This window comes from Morone saxatilis, unplaced genomic scaffold, assembly GCF_004916995.1.
Source record: "Morone saxatilis isolate NCDOM2014 unplaced genomic scaffold, NCSU_SB_2.0 Contig12, whole genome shotgun sequence".
NCBI lineage: Eukaryota > Metazoa > Chordata > Actinopteri > Moronidae > Morone > Morone saxatilis.
In genome coordinates, this window is record NW_023339674.1 from 9178736 (window position 1) to 9198103 (window position 19368).

Below are 19368 nucleotides of genomic sequence, written 5' to 3' on the forward strand. Positions count from 1 at the left end.
GTGTGTCTGTGCATGTATGTGTGTGAGAAACATGAAATAAAGGGAAAAGGGGCTAAAAAAAAGTTAGAGGGAGCAGCTTTTATGATTTTGTGATGTAAAACTCATTTTTAAGAGCTTAGTTTACAACAGCAGGATTTTATTACATGCCATTTGTAAACATATATCATGTGTGCATATGTGTGTGTATGTTAGTAATGGTATGCAGAGAATCTGAGGAAAAGTCTGATAGAGGGAGCAGTTGTGTTGGGAAGCTACAGGAGAAGTAAACCAGATGATGAACAGACACATTTTGCATGAAGCCACAGGTTTATGTGTCATGTCAGGATGTATGTTTTTGTGTGTGTCACATAGTAACCATGTACCCACTGCAGCATCCCTCTCTCACACACATATACTCCCTCCTTCCTCAGCCACCACATGCCAGAGCTGTTACGTAATCAGTGTGGAAGCTACTGCTGTGATAAAACTTGAGGGAACACTGAACAGTTTTGTTTTTGAAAAACTTTTTTCCATGAATATGTATATACAGAGCTGATGTCCCACTGGTGTCTGCAAACAGACAGCATAGTGAAATATATTACAACTTGTCCTCTTTTAAAAACATAACAAGTACATATATAACAACATTAATACATTTCAAACATGGACTGTAGGCTCTATAGACGCAAGCTGTAATGCTGGAGTTCCCCTACATGCTGTAACTTTCAAACCACAGCAAAGATAATGGAGCATCTTGTGTTTTTATGAAATTGTGTCAGCTTGTTTCTGTGGAAATTTAATCAACCAACTACATAACATGAATGTAAATACATCACTTACTGATAACAGTTGTTATGCAGAGCATTTTTAACAATGCACAGCAAAATACATTCCTTACCGTGGTTTCAACCTACAGACGGGGGACAAATTAAAGGAAAAACCTGAATGAACGAGTGGAGAAACATAACACGCAGATGCTTTCATACAGAACAGGAGGGGTCATTGAATAGCTCAATGAGATACAGAGACTAGGAGGTTTGTGTTGGTTTTTCCTTTAAATAGACCTTTTTCACAGCAGACATTTTGACATTAAATAGTAGGGTAAACACTGTTGTTACTAATGATACTAATTAAGGTTCTGTTCTATTTGCACAATAACACCCTGACCTTAGTATCATTTATAACACCATTTAATGTCAAAATAGCTGCTGTAAAAAAGATCTGTTGTCACTCATCTGTATGTGTGTATTCCCATCCATTTCATTGAGCGTATAAATAAGTTTTAAACTATCTGATATTGCATCTAACTCTTTACCTTTCTTCCATATTCTCAGAGGAATTGTTTATGTATATCACTTTTTGTGCTTTTCATTGGAATGAAAACATCTAACAACAAAAGTAATTAAAGCAACACAGAAAATACGCAGTAAAAGCAAAGTAATGACTAATTGTGAATCATAAGCGTACGTATATTGTCTGTAGAAGTGAGTTTTAATATCTGATTTCCTGGTCTGACGACAGATGGTGAAAAGAGTGAAATGAAAAAATCCCTTGCAACATAATGACCCTCTTCAAGGAGGGGAAAGAAGACAGGAAGAACATGGGGATTTTAAGAAACGTGGTGTTAGTTTGTTGAAACAAACATCATGGTCTTATGTTTAGTTACTGTATACTTACATTTACTGCTGTTATGATGTTTAAACATGCTACATATACACCTTCTCTGGCTATGTATTTTAACATGTTTATCAGCAGTTGATCTGGACTGACCTCTTGTTTATGGTGTTTTGTTGTCTCTACACAGTTTAAGAGGATGCTGAACCGCGAGCTGACACAGCTATCAGAGACAAGCCGCTCAGGGAATCAGGTGTCAGAGTTCATTGCCAACACTTTCCTAGGTGAGTGTTAAAACCTGGCGTAAATTAATGAAAGGACCCTCACTTTGTGGAAGGGAGAGCTGTTGTACGCTGAAAGCCTCAGTGTTAAAATAAACGTTTTTTATGGGAACATACACTCAGTTGCCAGTTTATTAGATCCCCTTAGCTAAAACTGAGGCAGGCTAATACGACAGTCCTGGAAAGAAGTCTTTATTTATCAAAGTTATAATGTTCTGTTTTTGTTGGAACTGTTTTTTAGAGGTGTTGATTCAACTTTATGGTTATTTATGAAGCTTCAGTTTGTGGTGCTGTTGAAGGATATTGCCTTATACTGAGGGGTGTCTAATGTTTGGTCTACTCCAATTAATATAAATGAGTTGGTGCTAACTCTCTGTCTTAAACATGTCAGTGAGGTCTGTTTCTCTGGTGCTGCATAACTCATTTGCATAATTGCATCACCTGGCTTTATTGACTGTTACATGAGCATTACACCATATGTTGCTGTTGCAGCACATGTGAATGATACGTGTCATCCAGCACGGTTTATATGAGATGGGGGAAGAAAAGGAGGTTGTTAAAGGATGAGGAATAGTTTACTTGTGTTTTATTGGAGCAAAGTAGAGAGCAGTGGAGCAGTTTAGTAGAGACGTGTTTAAAAAGGGCAGGAAAGAGGAAAGCAGGAAAGGAAAAAGGGCTTTTAAAAGTAAACCAGGGAGAGATTTTTTAAGTAAACGAAAATGAGGAGAGACAGATTTAAAAAAGGATGAGATGGAATGAGGGATTTAAAGGAAGTAAAGAAAAAATAAAAAGTGGATACTGAAGAAAGGAGAAGAAAAAGGGAGGGAAGAGGTTGTTTTTGAAGGGAGGAAGTGAAACGGGAGGATTTATGAAGAAACCAGGAGTGAAGAATTCAGTATTTGAAAGGCAACAAAAGAGAGAAGGAGGGAGGAATATTTAAGAGAAAGAAGGTTGTCTTTTTTTTTAAACTGAAAATACGAAGAGAGACTGATTGTAAAGGAGAGAAGGAAAGGAGGATGACTGTTTGTTAATAGGGATGGATAAGGTGAAGGTGAGGATTTTTCCCTTCCCTAAAAGAGAAGGAGGCGCGGCGACAGACAGCATTCCCGGACACATTGTGTGGCGTTGTCGTAGCAACAGGGTGCAATATTATTAGACGGCGTGTTGCATCAATAGGAGGCTCAGTCTTCAGCAGCCCTGCCGGCGGGATGGAGGTCCAGCCGAACGAGGATGGAGCTGTCAGTCGGATGCCGTTTTGATATGAGTGCCTCGGCGATAAGCCCGGCTGCGTTTGGAAATGAACACCATGGTTTTGAGTGTGAGGAAGAGGAGGCACTGTGAGAGAGGTGAGAGAGGCCAGACAGCGCCTCGTGTGACGCTGCCACTCAGGTCGCTCTGCATCCTTATGGTGGTGTGTGCTTGTATCTGGGCTCAGATCTGGATATTGTTCAAGCATTCACTCCTGTCGTGCTAATAAAAAACGTGGATGTAAAATACTGAGGATGATAAGTGGACGTGAAGTAAAACAGGCTGTCTGTCATGTCAAAATTGGATCATTATTTCCTTGGTTTGTACAAATACGGATGAGTCATTTTCAACACTATCGTGTCTGCTGGGACAGCACCTCTGTGTTAACAAATCATATGGAGATTATGTTGATACTGTCGGTGGAAACCTTGTTTTGATGATTTCCGTGTTTTTGCTTGAAGGATTACAAGCTCCACTGTGGGTTAAAAAAAACCTCCAACCTGTAGATGTGATGAAGCCTTTTTCAAACTCATATTTGGAAAAACACGAGAAGCTTCGTCATCAAGCTCAAGACAATGCTGAGCTCCTGAGAAGCTGACAGGTTTTACCCATCATCCTTAGCTTTCCACTACTGGTATTCTGCACCTACTGCCATATAGTCCATTCATACACATTAATATACACCTTGTTGTGCTCTGACAATATAGCTATATACTGCAGGTGTACTTAATTATACCTGTATACATTCTTGTTTGTCAACCCAGCCTCCAACCATGGCCTATATATAGTATAAACTGTGTACATGAACAACATATAGCTTAATGTTTACGTGGCAATTTGATTTATATACTACTTCAAACACTAGCGCTACAGGAGCAATGCAGTCTAATTGTTTACAAGGTCATGAACACTGACTGACTGTTATTCTGAAAAGAAGCTTACCCAACTTAGACATTTTTGTGTTGATATAGTGAAAGTGACTCATTTATCTACATTTGCACTTGTTTAATATTTAGGTGAATTCATGTTTGGTAGACAAAGATCTGTGTGTACTGAACAGATCTCCTTTTACCTCAGCTGAAAGGATGTATGACTGGTTTCAGATCAGCTGTGATCAGCTGGTGTGAAATGAGTCCAGTTCCTCATTTACAGCTGGTTTTATTCGTACTGACCTCCTGAATGTGTAAGGGCATTTGGAAAGGCAGGTTTCATGTGGTTGCACACTCCATGTGACATATGTACTGTAATGCACACAGTACAGTAAGAAATGTTCTAGTACTAGTTAGAGGTGTTGTAAAGTATTATTATTAGTAGCAGTTGTAGTGACAGCAGAGGTACAGTCGTAGTTCTAATAGTTCAGTAGTGGTAGGAGTAAGTAGGGCTGCACAGTTAATCAAAATATTATTAAAATTGCAATATGGCCAAGTGCAGTATGCAAAAGCTGCAGTGTTTTGAGGAAGGTAAAATGTGTGACAAAACAGCATTATAATGGAGTACTGCAGTGCTGCTCTTAAATAAATGTTGTTCTCCAGATAGAAGAAAACATGTTTGTTTGTTACAGACCTCCAAAAATTTGACATGTCTCGCAGGATTTTAATAGATTCCCACACTAATTGTGAATCATATCACAATATCTGTCAAAATAATTCTACTACTACTACTAATAAAATATTAGTAGAATTTGTATTAGCTGGTGCACTAGTGACACTAGCACGATAACTACTTTTTTTGGATTATAAATTGTCTCAGAAATAATCGCGATATTATTGTCATTAAGACCATTTTATGCCACTGATATAATGATAAGAATACTAATTCAAGTACACCCTTTCAATTTAAAAAAGGGTAAAAGCCTGTAAAAAAAATGTTTGTCTCAACATAGTTTTTATCTGTTCATTCGGCTTAGAGACTGCGCCCCAAGTCTTATAATGGTTGGGAAAACCCAGCTGTTAGCACTAGCATAATGTTATCTAAAACACACATGTAAACACAACGGGCAATATCGAGGTCAGCAATACGATCAAGGGCAAGTCAACATACGTACGATAAGTCGATAATTATTGTGATGAGGTTACAAGCAGTTACTATGATTTATAAATTGTTGACAATATAATAGTAGTAGTTGTAACAGCAGTACAACAATGTAAGTAATTATAATAAGTTGTGGTACTGGTAGTAGTAATAGTTGAATAGTTGATGGTAGAAGAATTATAGTAGAAGCAGCAATAGTAACAGCAGTAAATGTATTGGTTATAGTAACGTAGACACATTAGAAAGAAACAATAATTACTACAACAGTACACGAATCAGACATAATGCATTTTGCTACTGAAATGAAATAGTTTAATTTACTTTGCACAATAAACCCTCCCATTGGTGCAGAAGACGTCCACTCATGGGTTGAAAGAGGTCCCCTTAAAGATAGTTAAGAGAGACTTAAATGTTTGTCAGCCAAAGCTGGAGGAAGCATCGTTCCAGTCAGTTAACTATAAATGTGACTAAAAGACATCATAGTGACAGTGCAGCAGACGGTGGAGTGATCCAGTAAAATATCACAGATTACATTTATGTATGTATCTGTCTGTTTGTACTTGTTACAGAGAAACAACATGACGTGGAGATTCTGTCTCCGCCTCCTAAGGAGAAGGAGAAGAAGAAGAGGCCGATGTCACAGATCAGTTGTGTGAAAAAGGTCACACAGAGCCCCAGTTTAGCCCCCGCCTGCATCCCTCGCTTTGGAGTCAACACACCACAAGAGAGCCTGCTGGCCAAGGTGGGACCACACGCAGTCGCACACAGACCGAAATGCAGGCACACAAACATGCAGTGTCTTATAGATTCCTGTTTGACTTCTCCAGGAGATCGAGGACATTAATCGTTGGGGTCTGGATATATTCAAGATAGCAAAATTTTCCGGAAACCGCCCTCTGACAGTGATCATGTACACCGTCTTCCAGGTAAAGTTTAAAAGTTATGAATTCCTATTTTCACATGAGCATCAATAAAGTTAATTTAAAATGTTTTAGTTCGTCGTTTCAACATCCGTAAACAATTATGACAATTTTTTAAAATATAGGGAAAAAAGTAATTGTGGATGTGACTCTGATTCTCTACTCTTCCTCCTCACCCTGCCAGGAACGAGACCTTCTGAAAACCTTTAAAATCCCAAATGACACCTTCGTCACCTTCATGATGACCTTGGAGGACCACTACCATTCAGACGTAGCTTATCACAACAACATTCATGCTGCTGATGTGGTGCAGTCCACCCACGTCCTCCTGTCCACCCCTGCCTTAGAGGTGAGCTGATGAGGCTGTTGTAGCTTCTGGTTACTTTGAACACTAGGTTCATAGATTTTGGGCTGCAGATAGTAATCCTTGTTCTGAATGAATCCAGGCGGTGTTCACTGACCTGGAGATCATGGCTGCTCTGTTCGCTAGTGCCATCCATGATGTCGACCACCCAGGAGTCACCAACCAGTTCCTAATAAACACAAGTAGGTTGATGTCTCTCTCTGTACACAAGTACCATAAAAGGCTTCATCAGCAGCCTGTTGCACCAGCTGTGTGTAAGTTCAAACTGAGCCAAGTTAAAATGTAAATTATTAAGGTGGGATGTATGCGTTACTAAATAAAAATGGTAGCACCACAGAGATAAGTTCCAGCTTAACTCTAAGTTACAACTAAACAGTTATACATGCCCTTAAAGGGGGTATAAATCATAAAATGTCACAGAACTTTTGCAACACAGCTTGTTGATTGGCTACTTGCCTTTGTTATGACTTTACATCAAAACTAGTTAAGTTATGCCCCAAGTGATCGTGGTGCCATGTGTGCATTTTGTCAGTATGGCACACAATCTTATTTAGACTGGACTACTATCAGCACTCATTCAGAACGCTAAATTAACTTTTGTGTCCTGTTATAGAGTTTTAACTATTTAAACCGTCATGCGTACAGGTTCAGAGCTGGCACTGATGTACAACGATGCCTCTGTGCTGGAGAATCATCACCTCGCTGTGGGCTTCAAACTGCTCCAAGAAGACAACTGTGACATCTTCCAAAACCTCAGCAAGAAACAGAGAGAATCCCTCCGCAAGATGGTGATTGACATGGTGAGACTGCTGCACTTTGTACACGACTTATTGATATCCTCTCCACACAGAGGAGTTTTTTCATTACGTTTAGTTTTAAGTTTATGTTTGCTTTATGTATCTGGACACAACGTACTTTGAAAGGCTGCTTATCATGCAGTTGATATGTGAGAATGTATCTTAATCTTAATGTAGCTCCTGTAGCTAGTGTGTAGTGTGATTTAAAATACTAAATAACCTCAGACCAATTAAAGACTGCAATGGTTGATACATGTACAGAAGTACAAGGATAAAAAAACAAAAACTGCCTCTCACCTCTGATGATTTCAGAGAGATTCTCCAAGAAATACAGTATATCATATCATATACACACTTCCTTTATCCTTTGAAAGAGTATAGAACCAGTAGGCCATAGTTGTCTTTAGAAATATAGAAAATAAAGCAGCTTGTACTTTACAGCTCACATGGGAAGTATGACCTGAAAGAGTGACTGAAGATGTGTCCAATCTCTTGTTTGTGCCGTTGCTGTCGTCATTAGGTGCTTGCCACAGATATGTCCAAACACATGAACTTCTTGGCGGACATGAAGACAATGGTGGAGACTAAGAAGGTGACCAGTTTGGGAGTCCTGCTGCTAGACAACTACTCCGACCGCATCCAGGTGAGAACACGTCCTGCTGATACTGAATGTCAGAATATACACACTAAATGAAAGTACATGGGGTTTTAAAAATACAGAAAGGGACTGCTTGTACTGTAGAGTAATTATACATGTGTACCACCTGCTAACTAGTGTACAGTCATAACTACATACGGCCCATTATGTACAGAATAATGAGACTTCATATCTGTTCATTTATTCAGTTCATTCTCATTTTATGTTGCCGCTTCAGTGAATGGAGGTTTATTATGTTCATTAATGTGTCATCCTAGTCTTTAACTAAAAGTGAGCAGTAAATAATAAGCATTAGATCCCAGACATGTTTCCATACTAACCTTTTCATTCATGCACAACAAACTGTGGGAGTTAGTGTGAAAGTGCTGCTCCCTGCTGGACACATTGCGTCATTGCGCCTGTACAGAGCTGAATAATCTACACTGTGTATTGTTTGGATATTGACAGAATCAGGACGGGGTTAAAATACCTTTTCTGGATAATTTTTGGTAAAGTTTTAAAAACCTAAAAAAGATCTGAAAAAGAAAAAGCAGCATGTCTGACTGAGCGTGTCTCCTCCAGGTTCTGCAGAACATGGTCCACTGTGCCGACCTGAGCAACCCAACCAAACCGCTGGAGATTTACCGGCAGTGGACGGACCGCATCATGGTGGAGTTCTTCACCCAGGGAGACCGAGAGCGAGACAAGGGCATGGAGATCAGTCCCATGTGTGACAAACACAACGCCTCCATAGAGAAGACCCAGGTAATGCATGCAAATTTTTTAAAGCTATCCTTTCTATCACATAGCATTGACATCATATCCTGGGTAGTGTGTCACTACAGACTGTTCCAGGTTTCTTCATCTGTTTTTTATTTAGTTTTAGATATATTACTCCTGTCTTTTGTGACTTTATTATTCATATTATTTCTATGACTAGGTGGGGTTTATTGACTACATTGTCCACCCTCTGTGGGAGACGTGGGCGGACTTGGTGCACCCTGACGCCCAGGACATCCTGGACACGCTGGAGGACAACAGGGAGTGGTACCAGAGCATGATCCCCCGTAGCCCGTCGCCCTCAAGCCCCGAGGAGCACCATGCCGAGGTTGGGCCAGGAGGAGAAGCTGTAGGAGCTGGAGGGGCCGTCCCTTCAGGAGGAGGAGGAGGAGGTGGAGACAAGTTCCAATTCGAACTCACTCTGGAGGAAGAAGAGGAGGATGAGGAGGAGGTGGAGTCTGACCTGGAGAGCCCCCTAGAGGAGGAGTCCCAGTCGGGTGGGGAGCGGCGCCAGGACTCATCCTCCCCCTCCTTGTCCCCAGACCCCCGCAGCAGCAGGTACCGTCCCCCATCGCCTCACCCGTCTCGGACCCTGAATCTGGCTGCCATGTCGGTGCGGAGCCCCCACAGGACGCTGTCCTCCCCGGGACGGGAGGGCGCCGACAGGGACAGAGAACTAAGCCAGGAGGGCGACGGGGTGGCCTGCCTGCGTATGGGCACGTAACAACCAGCACAACCTGCCCCGCCTGAGAGACACGAGTGCTGGGTGTAGTGAGACAGAGGCAGGGCAGGCCTTTACCAATAAAGTCTGTAACATCACTACAGTCCCTTTACACTGGAGACACCCTCTCTGGAGAACAGAGGGACGTTCCCCCTCTGTTTAATTTTATATTTTGACAAGAAGAATCGTTTTAGCCTCTCTTTGGGTGCCTGATTGGCCTTTGTGTCCCGTCCTGCTTTGTTGTAGCTTCAGTTCGGAGTGTCCCAGTCAAAGACTGCTGCATTTTAACTGGGAAGAAGAGTGGAGCCAAGGCATGATGCTCTTAACAAGAACAAAAGGCAAAGGAAATGTCTTCCTCCAAAAAAAAAAAATGTTTGTGACATTCAGACATGAGCAGCGAACAAGGATCGCTGTGGTTTGACAGGGTCTTGGAAATTATTTTGCACCGTAGTTTTGATTTAGGATATGAAATTACAGAGTCTGTTTGGAATAAGTGAGTATGAATTCTTTGCTTAAGAATGGTGTGAGAGATGAACCATTTTACCAAATACAGGATGTATATGAGCAGCGAGAAAATCGATGGACGTAAACCTCAGGGTATGAAGAGAAACATAAATCTAATGTAGCACGGAAGTAGTGGGTACCCCTGACCTGGTCCCCGACCCCAAACTGTCTTTCCTGTTTGATTTACCTCCAAACCAGAGACAACTGAGACTTTGTTTAACCTGTGTGTCTCTACATTTAATTAAAACCCTTTAATAGAAAATTTGGCAACTGAAGCAATCAAATAATATATATATTGAAACCAGCTTGTAGCACCGCAGAGATTGAACACTGAAGAAGACTGTACCCCAGTCTCACCTGTTGAAAATACAAAAGACACCACCTGTATAATTAGTTTTATTTTTTTACTTGAGATGATTTGAAATGGTGTCATCGTTTTAAGTTTAGATTTTTGAACAGTTCAGTTGTCGTACATTTGCTGGTCTTTGTCTGTGTTTATGTGCTTGAAAAGCATTTTATTTTTTGTTTTTTTTTATCAGGGTGCCTCCGGTCCGCAGTAGCACTTTACCCTCTCTGCCCTTCAGCTCATCTATTCAGTCACACAAAGGGCTTCACCCACTGTAGGCCTACTGATCACACAAACACAGTACAGGACCAGAAGGCCGAGCAGGAAACTAACTAACTGGTTGGTTGATTCAGAATTTCAGATCCTAACCTAACCCTTTGGTGGTTATCTTAGATCCAGTTTGCAGAAGCTGCTCCTTCCTTGAGGCACAAGCTCAAAGTTTTTATTAAATAGTGAAAGAAACAATAGTTTGTGGCACAATAACATCTGGAAAAGAGCTTTGTGCGCACCCTTATTACCACATACAGGTGAAACCAGCTATGTCAGCTTAAAGACAAATCCACCTTCCTCTTTAAGAAAAATAGGTTAAAGGTTCCCTGAATGTTTCTTGTGACTTTATACTCATAAGCTGACAGTAGCACTGAAGCTTTAAGCAGCACTGTAGTTTATTGTGAGTCTGATTGTTTTCTACTTCTACCGGACCCGTTTTAATTTGTATTTTAAATATACTTTTATTATGTCCTGTTTTTCCCCGAATCAGCGAGGATCTTATAATTCCAAATAAATCACCATGCTGTTACTTTCCTGCCGACAGGGTGTGATGTGGAGATCAGAAGGAGCACATTTTCAGAAGTTGCTGACGGCAATGAATCGCCTGTAGTTCAAACTAAACAGATTGTGTTCCATCAGGTTATCAGTCTTATTTGGTAGATAGTGCTCGACTGGGATAACTGTGTGCCATAAGTGTTGAAAACACACAAACACCTGCCAGCCTACGATGCTGTACATTTTTACACTAGAGATTTTAACCTGATGATTGTATCGAAGTCATTGACTTTATAGTGTTAGTTTTTACGAATGATACATGTTAACAGTATTTAAAGCAGACAATTTACTAGATTTTGTGCAACTTAAGAACAGTCTGATCAGCCCTTTCCTAATCAGATAGCTGACACTTGAGAATGTGTGTAGTTTCAGGAGTTCAGGACTCTTTCTGTACCAAGTCCATGTTCAGTCTAGAGCAGTGTTTGTCGCCACCACTGAGGTAGAAAAGACCAGGAAGCAAACAAGCACTACACAAGATATGATGCACTTCCTGGTCAGCCAGTAGTAGAAGACACTATTCTAACAGTATTTCATTAACTCAGCTAGTAAGCTTTATTGATCAGCCTTACATGTGATAGGAGTGGTTGGGGCCTATTGTTAAAGGACCATTGTGCTGTTTTTAACATGCCGAGCCTCAGAGTATCAATTGATCTACAGTTCTGGAAAACTGGAAAAGTACGAATTTTCAGGCTTCACATTCACAGAGAATTTTTAGTGTTTTTTCATGACGGCAGCAATATTCTGGTTCTGTCCTTATACTCGTTCTTAGTCTATTTGTGGTCATTTTGACAGAAGAAATATTATTTGCTGTGAAAACAATCAAGTGATCATCTGAGAAATTAAGCTAAATGTAAAACAGTGCGTCAAGTTTTTTTTTTTGTATTGCAGACAATATTTAGCTTCCAGTGTCGAAATCCATCAAAATCCCACTCTGAAAATGCCATGTACACCTCAGCCGCTTCAGATATTTTGTGTCATTAGGATAAAATGTGTTGTTGACTTTACCTCTAGTGCCATTAACAGGCCAACATTTATACAGGACTTGCACACAAGCACAGTCAAACTCTGGTGGGCAATATTTTCTGACACAGCTTTTTCCTTTAGCATCTGCCCAATGTTAAACCTTGAGCTCAGCAAACAGCAGAACAGTCAATTATTTTTGTTCTACATTAAAGACTTTTATATTGCATTGTGTAACAAAGACTGTAGCTGGTGGGGATTTAAACCTTTATTCGCTTTCTAAAAACGAAACGCTGTGATGCTATAATCGTCCATTAAGCTTCCTCTTCTTTCGTAGGTGCGCTGTATTGACTTGTAGTCCCATAATTATTGGAGCTGAGAAACTGACCCAATAATTACATTAACAGTGGTTAAAAAAAAAAGCACATCTCCCCAAGTTAGTTAAAAATGTAACTAGAATTGGGATCAAAAGGAGCTCAGACAGCCAGATATTAAACTTTTTAATATCAAATGTATGGATACACTGAAGCCCACAAGCAGTGAACCACCATGAACAGAAAGTCAAGTAAAAATTAAATCACTAAGATCAGTTTTGAAGCAACAAAACGCAACTCTTCGATTGTTCAACATGGCATTCTCATCATGTGGGATTACTGCGGATTTGAGACATTTAACAGTTGATTTCAGATGTACCAAAGGTCTTCAATGTACAGTTTGTAGCTCAGTGATCTGAGGCGTAATGTCGGCGTGTTAAACACAGAACTGCGGCTCTTTACAGGAAGACATCAGTGCCATACAGTGTTAAATGTGTTGACGAGCAGCAAAGCCCGTGCTCTCGCTCAGTTATTGTGTTGCGCTGATACTGCCACCATTAATGTTAATGCGGTCTCGTTTTCTCAGCCTCTGTGTCGTGCAAACTTCTATAAAAAGATATTTATTCTTCAAAAATGTGTCTGTCGAGACAAAGTACTGTAACATAGGACATTTGATTTTATGTTCTGGAGCCTAAAAATCAAGTATACTTTACAAGTATGTATACATCTGCCACTCCAATGTTTTTGTCAAAGGAAATAACTATTTTTGTTCCTCATTTTAAGCCAAAAGAGTCTCGGGAGTTCAGGGTGTTTTAAGTGGAAAATGCCAATAAATTATATGGAAATTTATCAGACCGGCTCTGTTTGTTATTTATTTTTTCATTAAATCGACTCTAAAAATGGAATAATTTTAATCAAGAGCTTCATGTTTCAGACAGATTTATTCCATTGCGTCCCATCAAAGAAGCATGTAAGTATGTATGATTGCATATGCACACAGTTATCAGTTACAAAAACATTAGTATAGTTTTCATGGTGTTATTTGGTACATTACAGTATGTATGTTATGGTTGGTGAGTTCCTACAGGTAGCACACACACTTCAAAGTTGCTCAGCAGAAGCCTCTGTTCAGTCTGACCGGCGCTCCATTGCAGGCTGGAGGCTTCACCCCCTGAAGACACAACACACAGAGTTACACTTGCATCAAATATACAGAGACACAGAATCACTTCATTCACTGATGATGATACTGCTGACACTGCTGACTGAGACACATTAATACTGAAACATCAGGTTGAGCTGCAACAGACAAATATCCTCGTGAGAAGTTCTTCACAGTAACGACACCTCAAATATCCCGAAGCAGAGTTACAGTAACAATAAAGAGGAAAAACAATCAAGTCTTCACCTTGTAGAGTTGGCAAACCAAATGGAAGAGGGACGACATCGCCTTGTCTTCGTTCTCTTCTGTGTATTCCTGAAACAACAGTTTGTGATTTTTAATCAGTTACATGTTAGTTGTAGAGCGATTCATTAGCAGCTCTTAACAGGCAGAAATCCCAAACTACATTGCTGAGTTCCTTCAGCTTTGCCGCTTTTAATCTGCATCCCCTCCAAGGTTATTATATTTAAAACTAAACTAAAACTAAGTGTGAAAAATAATTTTAGTAAAACTAATGAACAAAAATCAACATAACTCTGGCACCTACATCTCTGCTCACTGAATTTAAAGAGAATAATAACTGAGTCCAGAGAAATATCTGTACAGTTTACAGTACAACTACAGTGTGCAAACACTTTCAATTGACCCCTCTTAAGTCCCTTGCTCTGTGCTCCAATAACAGCTGAGCAAGACTCCGTCAGCTTTCTCCTTTCCTGTACTTTAATGTGTGCGTCACTTGTCTGTGTTTAAAAGACAGCCACATTTTGAAGAGGGTTTAGAATAGAAAGTGACATATGTATTCAACATTACCTAACCAGCTAGCTAATCTACATAAACCGCTATGTAGTTATTATCTCTATTTTAGTAATCCAGAGTGCCATCAGTGTTTTACCCCGTTGAAGGTGACCCAGGGGACGTGTGTGTGTTCTGGGTTCAGAGCTCTGGTCATGACAGCGTTGGCGTGCATCAGCTGGTTTCCCAGACCTCCATTCAGACAGGAGTCAACACTGGACCAGGAGACAGAGGGAGCGTAGAGCTGGAGACACTGAGACAACAGGTAACAAAACAGTCCGTAAATCACAGCAAGAGTCTTTAACACTGCAGCACGTATCCATGTTCACTTTCTTTGATGCACTCGTATACCTCAGGTGTTTGTCTTGATACCTTTATATTTTTTTTATAATGTTTTGGTTACACTTTTTTTTTTTTAAACAGAAAATAAGCTTTAAACAGACCTAAAGATGTGTTTTTCCCCCAAATCAGCTTCTTAGTATGAGTTTAGTATCATTTATTAACTGTTTAACACTCAAAATGAATCCGGACTGTGGTTTTTCATAATACCTAAAGATATTCGTGTGTTTTTAAACTGTGGTTGTTGCTTATTCAGTCATTAATTGTACAATTGAGATATCTATCGTTCTTAATAGATGTTGTTTGTATATCTGGAGTTTGTAACAAAAATAGTTTCCCCCTGGGATTATTAAAGTATTTCTGATTCTGATAATATTTAATGCTGTAGAGAAATAAGATAACTTGAAACATGATTTCTGAGGTCGTGGGTTCACGCTAAAGCAAAAATCTATAAATGTGACTCAGATTTCCAGGTCATGAGAATCTGAGCAGGTCATGAGAATCTGAGCAGGTCATAAACTCAAAGTACATGCTGATGTCTGCATTTCTTCAAATCCCTAAAAAGATTATGAGTGAAGCAGAGAAACATGGCAACCTTTTTTTGAGGCTTTAATTGGATTTAGCTTTTGTAGGATTTGTCCAGCCATGTACATATTGTGACCACCCATAGAGTAGGCTTGTTTTACAAAACTGTAGACATTTCTACTGTTTGCTAAAAAAACAAAAAACAGCTAAAACAGCTTCACGAATGATCATTCAGTACAACAAAATTCATAAATCACTGACAAAAAACTCCCAAAACATACTATTTTGCCTTCTTTTCCAGGTCTTTGAAACAAAGTTAGCAAACTTAAACATCAAACAAATATATATACACACACATCAAACATTCATGAACTCTCTCAAAATCAATATAATATGTACAGTACAAAAGAAAATGAGACTCACACAGGAAGAGGAGGTCATAACTACACAGACAAGAGAAGAAGCTGAAGATACTCACAGGCTGTGCAGCGTTGAGGACATTAGCAGACGACTCCATGCAGTTGATGATCTGAAACGCTGAATGTCCCGTTAAATGGATGACGCAGGCCTGAGAAACAGATCAATAAATCTAAAGTTCATCGTGTTTTTGTATTAATTAAAAGATGTGACAGTACAGGTGATGAAACATGCAAACCTCAATCATGTTTCCTCTGCACTCAGGCTCTCCGTGCTGACAGGTGAAGGGAGAGTTCTCTGATGGAAGCTCCTACAAGAGAACGATGTAATGATATTTAGATATTTTATTCATTTATTTTTGTCACAACCAAAGACACCGCTAAAATGTTATAAAGATTTGTGTGAAATGTTGTTACTATTAAAAAAAGGCTATAAATTACCCTGGCCATTCAAATGAATCAATCTTATTGAACAGATAAGTAAAAGAAAACATCCAGTAAATAGACCTAAAACATTTTAACCAAGGAAGAATTTCATTAAACACATTCTTCGAATAGGCTTGGAAATTACATGGGTGAGATGTTACATTCTCAAAAGGACAAAGAAAATTATACATAGTTAATTTTACAATCCACCAGCCATTTATAGTTTCTACAAACACCCAAATTATCCTGAGATCTCCATAATAAAGGGCTTGCAGACAATTTGCTGTATACAGACATTTCTTTTATGTACATATATCCCCATATTTAACAGTCATTAGGTAAAAAAAGTCTCCCATAACATCCAATATATAATTTACAAAAATGACTGTGGCCAGCATACAGGTTGTTGTTGTTGTTATCGTCACAAAGATTTCCTCCAATAACATGAACTCTTCTCTCAGGCTCAGTGTACCTTGGCGTTCCCGTAGGGGACCAGAGTGACACTCATGATGTCCTGCAGCATCGTCCAGGTGGGGAAGAGCTGCTGGGTGATGAAGACTCTGCAGGCGGGACACAGACTCTCATAGTAGAGAGTGACCGATACTGGAGGAACAGACTGGTTCGGCCTGGTAGCGTTCACCTCCATACACTGCTTCTGAACCTACACGAGACAAACAAGAGGAACTTTAATCAGAATATTTTCAAATATAAGTTCATAAAAGACTATTATATATGAGGCCTGGATAATATGTAGCAGTAAAGGCTTCTTCTTGAGCTTCTTCACACACTTTTCTCATGAGACCAACTCTTTATTGGTTAAAACATTGGTGAAATAAAGTTGTCACAAATTAAAACACAATAATTAAAGTTACAAGTATGTCATGAATAAGAGGAGGGATCCATTTAGTCTTTGTTTCTTCCCAATCAGTCTATTCATGTAATTTAAACTAAAACAAACAGATTTAAGTTTAACATTACAGTCTTTTGTTGCAGCTTTGAACCTAAATAATCAATGAAAGCATGATTATAAAAGACGTAGCTCAATATTCAAACTTTAGACAGTTTACTTTCCAGCATTCAGTCATTTTTAAACAAATTAAGTGTTTGTGTTATTTGACCCAGAGCTGCTCCACCGGTCACATGAAGAACCAGTGGTGTTCAATTTCTGAAGCATGACTCTCATTTAAACCCGGACCAGGCAGACTTTGAACTCCACTGAACTCCAGTTTTTCCCTGTTTGGGACAACGATGATCAATAATAATACTACTATTAATATCATTGTGCTCATTATTAATATTGAATAATTACAGTTTCCTTTTGGTTAGTTACGGTTTGGTATTTAAGATATTGACATGAGAGGACTGCTATAAGAATAAAGCTCAGAAAGGCTGTAATCACTCCAAAATTAAAAGGTGGGGCCACAGTGAAGAAAATAGAAAGGAAAATTATACAAAATTCAATAAAATATTCTTTTTGGTTAACTTTTTTACTCTTTTGCGAGAGAATATACAGCACAAAACACTTCACATGTCTACCATATCAACATATTTTAACAGTGAGCGAATGCACCCACTGAGAGATAATGCAGAAACAGTTTATTAAACATAAAATACCTCACTATCCTTAGCTTTTATTGCATTTGTTTTGCTTCAACATTATTATCCAATAACAAAAATACTGTTATTATTATTGTCTTGTGGGGCCATTCGGGTTTGTTTGTATTCCCTGTTAATTATTATTGTTTAAGCATCTTCTGCTACACGATAACATGACTCCACAGACCCTGTAAATAGATTGTGGTGAGTTTATTGTACTCACCTTGCACTCTATTGCTATCTCCAGGGACCGACACCACTGGGACGGAGGGTAACGGCAGGACGGTTTGGGATGAGACATCCCGAAACTTCTCAGGTCAACACACATGAGTAAAAACACACCAAACAGTCCTGACAGCTTCATGTTTAATGTGAGTCCACAAAGAGTCAGCGAGGACAGACGACTGAAGCTGCTCCGCCTCAGAGCCGCCTATAACTAACCCCACCATCAGCTGATTAACGCCAGGTGTGATTGACTGCTGCTGCCTTCAGGGATCCTCGGATACTCCTGCTTCTGGCTCCGTGAACAGGAGATAAACAGATATAAATAATATCAGGCTGTTCACAATTGGATTAACTAAGACAGGTTTAACCGTGGGGAATAGTAGTAGTAGAAGTACACAAGCAAAAAACAGATTTATAAATGATATGAGAACTGGTAATGGTGATAAAGCCTCCATAGGGGGTATTATGGGTAGCATATTATATTATGGTGAATGGCCTCCCTCTAGTGGTCCCACATGAGCAGTGTCTACAAGCACTCATTTTCTAATTAAAAGTTAATATATCCAACCAGGACAAAAAAAAAACTGATATCTTTTCTGCCGTTTTTATTTTTAACCATGAATTGTACAGACACTTAAAGTTAAGTTAAACTTGAAACGCAAAGGCTTATGGGAACTGTAGTTATTGAATGTTAATGGGAAATTGTAACTTCATAAAGATAATGTGCTGAATGCAACACAGGCCAGGGTAATAACAGGTATATTTTTTAGCTTACATTTGTTTTTCCACATTTTTCAAGTTTCAACTGATGAGAGGACCGTTTGACCGTTTGTGAGAAAAACCGTTGAGATGCGAGGAAGAGAGGATGCGCCATCTTGGATTTTTTTTTATTCTTCAAGTGGGTTTAACGGATTTACAAGTCGGGTTTTCGTTACTTTACAAACGTCTGAAGTCGACGTGAAATCTCTTGAACCGTTTTCTTAGAAGTCCCCCTATCGCTTGTTTTTATTTTTAATATTTTCCCAGCACGCATTTTATGTCGCTACACCGAAATGTCTAACGGTTGTGTGTCGCAAAAAAATCCACCCACGATCTGCTTAGTAGCCAAGCTTATGTCGCCAAAATGTTAACTTATTTTTAGGGACGACCTCTGAAGCCCGATTACCAGCAGTTGTATTATGAACGGGAACATTAACGTTACATTTTATCGAATGCCTCAAGTTAGCCCCGACCAACGGCTCCCACCAACGGCTGAAACGAGTGTCTCCACAACGAGGCTGATGGCCGTTAGCTGCCGTTAAAATGGAGGGAACTCAAGCCTGCCTACCAACAGTATTACCCTTCAGATCACAGTGGATTCATTATGAACCTCTACCTGTGCTGTCTCACCTACACCTGTGTCCCCTCAGCTAAAGGCCGGACTGATTGCCCTGACAGGGGAACATCATGACCCTGACCTGGCTTGGTTGTAGACTTCGACTTGCATGGAAAAGGTCTAGAAGAAAGTCGTGTTAAGGTTTGTTCAGGTAACAGGTAATCACTGCGGTTTACATGGTTATACCTCTT

General features: G+C 39.6%; 2 protein-coding genes across 6 annotated transcripts in view; one reads left to right on the forward strand and one right to left on the reverse strand.

Annotated features, from left to right (window-relative positions):
* LOC118322195 (cAMP-specific 3',5'-cyclic phosphodiesterase 4D-like) overlaps positions 1–13170 on the forward strand; it is a 52863-nt gene extending 39693 nt beyond the window's left edge. For 3 of the 5 annotated variants that reach the window (XM_035653809.1, XM_035653811.1, XM_035653814.1), the window contains 9 exons: positions 1784–1877; positions 5723–5895; positions 5981–6079; positions 6258–6422; positions 6520–6619; positions 7083–7237; positions 7755–7877; positions 8454–8636; positions 8812–13170. In XM_035653809.1, the coding sequence (XP_035509702.1) occupies positions 1784–1877; positions 5723–5895; positions 5981–6079; positions 6258–6422; positions 6520–6619; positions 7083–7237; positions 7755–7877; positions 8454–8636; positions 8812–9375 (1656 nt within the window). In that variant the 3' untranslated portion in view covers positions 9376–13170. The remainder of the gene's footprint in view (positions 1–1783; positions 1878–5722; positions 5896–5980; positions 6080–6257; positions 6423–6519; positions 6620–7082; positions 7238–7754; positions 7878–8453; positions 8637–8811) is intronic. The other 2 variants (XM_035653813.1, XM_035653812.1) reach the window with 1 other exon arrangement.
* Positions 13171–13243: 73 nt separating this feature from the next.
* On the reverse strand, positions 13244–19023 carry LOC118322196 (gamma-interferon-inducible lysosomal thiol reductase). Its single transcript, XM_035653815.1, has 7 exons — positions 17801–19023; positions 16454–16642; positions 15795–15866; positions 15618–15707; positions 14376–14528; positions 13730–13798; positions 13244–13492 (listed from the first exon to the last, which is right to left on the reverse strand). Exons 1-7 carry the CDS (start codon positions 17939–17941, stop codon positions 13433–13435), a joined length of 774 nt encoding a protein of 257 aa, XP_035509708.1. The 5' UTR covers positions 17942–19023; the 3' UTR covers positions 13244–13432.
* Between the last annotated feature and the right edge of the window lie 345 nt (positions 19024–19368).

Excerpts from the sequence above, each read along its gene's own strand:
- LOC118322196 (XM_035653815.1), bottom strand. The coding sequence starts at position 17,941 with ATGAAGCTGTCAGGACTGTTTGGTGTGTTTTTACTCATGTGTGTTGAC. Across the intron at positions 15,867-16,453 it reads TCCCCTACGGGAACGCCAAG|GAGCTTCCATCAGAGAACTC; the intron begins GTACACTGAGCC and ends GTTCTCTTGTAG. Across the intron at positions 15,708-15,794 it reads GCAGAGGAAACATGATTGAG|GCCTGCGTCATCCATTTAAC; the intron begins GTTTGCATGTTT and ends TCTGTTTCTCAG.